At 46.0% G+C, this 4,919-nt stretch overlaps 1 protein-coding gene across 7 annotated transcripts; it reads right to left on the bottom strand.

Annotated features, from left to right (window-relative positions):
* Positions 1 to 985: 985 nt before the first annotated feature.
* LOC147897657 (putative clathrin assembly protein At4g32285) lies at positions 986 to 4,476 on the bottom strand. 7 transcript variants are annotated; one of them, XM_087380266.1, is made up of 3 exons: positions 4,231 to 4,476; positions 3,229 to 3,308; positions 987 to 3,076 (listed from the first exon to the last, which is right to left on the bottom strand). In XM_087380266.1, exon 3 carries the CDS (start codon positions 3,048 to 3,050, stop codon positions 1,209 to 1,211), a length of 1,842 nt encoding a protein of 613 aa, XP_087236392.1. In that variant the 5' UTR covers positions 3,051 to 3,076; positions 3,229 to 3,308; positions 4,231 to 4,476; the 3' UTR covers positions 987 to 1,208. The 7 variants fall into 7 exon arrangements, with proteins under 7 accessions (XP_087236391.1, XP_087236392.1, XP_087236389.1 ...); XM_087380263.1 differs by lacking the exon at positions 4,231 to 4,476 and adding an exon at positions 4,081 to 4,223; XM_087380262.1 differs by lacking the exon at positions 4,231 to 4,476 and adding an exon at positions 3,520 to 4,146.
* Positions 4,477 to 4,919: the final 443 nt, after the last annotated feature.

The raw sequence follows: 4,919 nt of genomic DNA, 5'->3' as shown, positions 1-4,919 counted from the left end.
ATGGAGACGCAGATTGATAAGGTTTTGGAAGAGAACCTCCTCTTTAAAGTTCAATCTGCTGCCATGGAGGGTGTTAGTATGTAAGTTGCCGGTTAGATCTAGACTGGCAAGTTGGAATCTCAAAATAACGTCAATGAGCCCTTTGTGCAAGGTGAGAAAAGAACCACACATGCATGTGTCTTGGGAATGCACTGCTACCAAAGGTGAGTAAGTGGCTGAAGAGTTCTTTGGTTTGCATCCGCCCCACTTGGGGGGAAATGACCCTTTATATGCTTGCTGGCAGCTGATAATAGAAACACAGAAATGCATTGGTATTCAATAAGAAGCTTAATGCACTCACTTCAAGATGAAGTGCTAACAGAGCCAAGTAGAGTCCTCACGTGTTTTGGAAGGAAGCATGAGCCTTATAGAGTTATCTCAACATAAACAGATTAAGCCTACCATGCAAGAGGTTGTAACCTTTTTTGTATGCTTATCCTTTGCTTATAATTTGTATCCTTTTACTTTGCTTATAAATACATTTGTCTTTTTACTTCACCAAAAAAAAAAAGAGTCCTTCACATGTGAAGTCCTTGACTATAAGGGGAATGCGAGAAATTAGCACCCAATATTGTGGGCCGTGCTTAATTCTAAAAAGAACAGGTGAATTAGCCTCTGGATTGGAATTACCACATTGTTGCAAGGGGCATCCAACGTTTGCTATTGAAAAGAGTTTTGCTACCTACTGCTTTACTGATAATAATATTGCTATGTTGTCGGGAGGGGACAAAGCTGAGCGCAAACCAGCAAGAACCTTGGACTGAGGAGAAATACAAATTCAAAATCAGAAAATACCAACAATGCTGGTTGCATAGCATGGACTTCCTTTATCGAGGCTACCTTGAAATCTGTTCACCAACTGCGGAGAGACTTCCTAGACAGGACCTAAAGCCTGGATCTTTGAGTGCAACAATTCTCTGAAAAACTCTTGTCCTCCTTTAGCATTCCATGATTACCAGAACTGTAAGAAGAAATTTAACTGAGGCTGCTAAAACACAGTGAAAAAGTCAATCTATTGGGAGCCAAATCACAGGTTAAATCTGAAAACATAGAAAATATATTCACTATCATACATAGAAATCAGTAAGCCCACCTATGATATGTCTCCTATAGAATAATGCCCAACCTATTGGTACACCTACAAGCCTCCACAATCTAGGACATGATTCCTAATAATAGGTGGTTCCATAATGCTGAACAGGATAAACTGTCTGAAAGGAATTATTGTAGCCATAATTGTGAAACTTCATAAGGCCATTGTAACCCTGCATGCCATCTCTTTGGTACTGATACCAGAGCTGCTGCTCCTGAACCAACAGTTGTTGCTTTTGCCTCACATCTGCCATCTGCACATATGAAGGTGGCGCAACAGCCAGGGAAGCTGCAAAAGGGTCTTCTCCACCTTCGGGCACTGGTGCGGGCAAGGCCAAAAATGCAGATGCTGGGCGCCCAGGTAATGCAACACTGCTTGCACTACCAGAAGGAATAGCTGCAGCTAACTTTTGTCGGTCAGAAGCTTGGTCATACATGCTGTTCAGAAGCAAGTGATCAAATCCTCCTGCCAAGACATTATTTTTAGGCTTCGAAAGGTCACTAGAGGAATCCAATAAGGCGAGTTCCCAGCCAGCAAGTGATCTTTCTCCTGCTGATGCTCCTCCATTGGAACTCTGCAATCCTCCTCCATGTACACCAGAAGCTGAGTTCCCATTCGCAGATGAGCCAGCGTCCGAGAAAAGGGCCAATGCAAGCCTGTCTCCATACTCCTCGGTAGAGACTGGAGCATCACCAAGATCAACTAAGTCTGGTTCAACCTTCTGCTCTTGCAAATTTGAATCCAGTTTGTCGGATCCAGAATCCTCCAATGGTGGAGCTGGAAGGGCCTTCATCCCATTCACCTCATTGCTGGCATCATCCAATTCTGGCTCTCTCACAGGACTTATAGGACTTGGCTCTGGGCTCTTCTGTCGCCGACGGCGAGATGTTTCAGAACGATCCCTCAGAAAATCTTCCATGGTCTCAAGAAGATCCTCAGAGATTCTCTGTACCACTGGATACTCTGAAGATCTGCAAACTCCTAGATTCTTGCAGAAACTGTAAAATGAAGCAAGTTCGTCTACTTGTTTAGCTCCCCGAGTATGAATCTCAAAAGCCTTAACACAGTCAGCGTGCTCCATATCAAAGAAGGCATCCAGAATGATGGCCAGACCATCACAAGTGTCCGTGTAAAGTTGAAAACTTTCCCTCACAACAGGATAGAGGGCAATTTGAACCAAACGATTCAGTCTGGCAGCACCAGTGGGTCGGCAAGCCAGTACACGTTCCAACAATCGCTGCATCAAAGGGATCTTCTCCAGGAGTTCCTGTGGTTTCATATCCTTGACTGCTATGCTTTTGTGGGCTTGCTCGGACACCTCCCTTCGCCGATCGTCGAAGTGACGACCATTGCTGTCGTTGTAAGATCCATAGCCATCATAACTTGATCTGCCATCATAACTTGATCTGCGGTCCTCGTAAGATCTAGCCTCCGTTTGGGACTTTCCACCAATGCTGTAATCAAGGCGCTCATCCAGAAAGAGAGCGTAAGTGCGTACAAAGGCGGAATAGTCCCAAGCGTGAGAATACGAGTCGTCTCTGAAATCTGACAGATTCAACACTCTCATACGTCGCCTCCCCGCGAACAAGAGCTCCTGCTCGAAAGAGGAGTCGCCATCACGAAGAAGACGGTGAATTAGCATGAGTGCTTTGATAGCCACAACCCAATTGTGCGTTTTCGCCAGGCGCTTGGCGAGACCTGAGACACAGGCGCTAACATAACCTCTAGAATAAGAAGTTAGGTGGAGAATTTCCTGGACGTATTTCTCCTCTAACGGAACTTCGTCATGGCTCGTAGCTTTCACCAACGCCACCTCCAAATCGGGAACACCAGTGCTAGCGACTTTTGCGATCCCAATGCTAGTTTGATCTTTGAAAGAGCCAAGAGCCCTGCGCAGCTTGCGCTGCAAGGGCGACATGATGGACTAAAGGCGATTACACCAACCTGCAGGATTGAAGGATGCAGCTTCAGAACAAACAAGCTGAGAAGAGTAGTTCAGGCCCTCAAACACACAAATCCATGCAAAACTTCCAACACCACCGCAATTTAGCTGCAGCTGAGTCCGAGTCTTCCCGACTGTAAAAGAAGAACCCGACCTTAAAATTGCTGTTGGAGCGCAAAATCAGTGCTCGTCCACCAATGCTTCAAATCTACCACAGCCACCAATGCTTCAAATCTACCCCAGCCCACCAATTCAGAAGAAATTGTGAGCTATGACAGCTTGTTGAAGACGTCGAGTGCAAGAGAGAGATCCTCAGAGCCGCAGCAGTCACAGCGTGTTGAAGACGGAAAGAACAAAGGCAGCCGACAAAAAGGCCATGAAACTATCCTAGTAGCCGACAAAGGCAGTGAAACATTGGGTGCCTACAGGAAAGTGAGAAGCTTACAGTCCGCCATGCTGTGATGGAGATGCAGAATTGCAGATGGAAAGGAAGAAGAAAAACAACACATCGATGCAGCATTACAGAGATCCCTATCATGCAAAGCAGGATGTATACATAGTCACAACCACAGGCAGTCGACAAGCCACTGCACCCATTGGCAAGCCAGCTGTAGCTGCCACAGCAGATCGAAACTCGTTACTCAAGCAACTTTCAAACTTTGCACCTCATGGAAATAGAGATCGAGATTAACCCACACTACAGATTCCTAATCAACCAAGACAGTTTCAAACTTGCAAATCGTGAAGAGAGAGGCGCCCAGTTTACCCCAAACTACACAAGTCCAAAGCTCCTGGTCATCGGTAGCAGCTTTACGGAGTCAAAAATACCATGCAGCGGGCACTAATCTGAAGGCATGGTGGCAGTGTGGCAGAGACAGGGGAGGCTGAACCCGAACCCAAAACGGCAAGTGACACAAAGCCCAAAACTATGGCAATGAGTAGGAAGAGGGGAGGCAGTACGTTTAACGTTGGAAATGCTGAAACAGGCAATGAATGAAGGACAAACCTGGAGAAACAGGGGAAGGAGGGGCAGCAAAGGAAGCAGAGTCGAGACACCAGAGGTTGCGTATGCTAACTAGGCTGTGAATGTGTATGTGTGTGTGTGTGTGTGTGTGTTTTTGTGAGAGAGAGAGAGAGAGAGATTGGCAGTTCCCACCTCCACATCAAGTGCCCAACAGGTGAGCTTGAAGCTTTTAAGTGATTCTAGCCTTGCAGGTTATAGTAAAAGTTGCTGCCGGAGCTGAAGAGCTTCAAGCTTTTCAGTGACTCTAGCCCATCAAACCTGGCTGCAAAAGTGGGTTAATTAAGAGGACTCGCTCAAATCTGCTAAGCAGAGAGAGTGGACGCTACATCAAAGTGCCCAACAGGTGAGGTTGACGGTTTTAAGTGGTTGCAGCCCGGCAGGTTGGTGAAGAGGCCTAGCTAAAAGTTTGCACTAACCTGACCTACCCTATTGACTGTTTGTAGACGATAAAAACTGGCTGCAAAAGTAGGTTGAGGTTAGTGAAGAAAACTGGCAGACAGCTACACATCAAGTGCCCAACAGCCGAGCTTTGAACTGTTTGAACTTTGTAACAACCGAGCTTTGAGCTGTTTGTAGCCATGAAAACTAGTACGGGGATGGATAGTGAAGAGGGCCTGCTAATAAAAATTGCTGTGAGAGAGAGAGAGAGGCAGTTGTCATCTCTACATCAACCAGCTCCAATTCCAGCTAAGCTTGGAGCCCTTTTTAAATAGCTGTAGCCTGTTATATATATATATAGCCCATCAAATCTGTCTGCTAATAATGCTCCCCTGTTTCTGAGGTGAAGCCTCAAGACAGAGGTCCACAAGGCCATTTTGATC

This window comes from Dipteris shenzhenensis, chromosome 10 (genome assembly GCF_047967505.1).
Source record: "Dipteris shenzhenensis isolate YYH24624 ecotype China chromosome 10, Dip_SZ_1.0, whole genome shotgun sequence".
Taxonomy (NCBI): domain Eukaryota; kingdom Viridiplantae; phylum Streptophyta; class Polypodiopsida; order Gleicheniales; family Dipteridaceae; genus Dipteris; species Dipteris shenzhenensis.
Note: the sequence above shows the minus strand (reverse complement) of the source record. Positions and strands in the feature narration are given on the sequence as shown.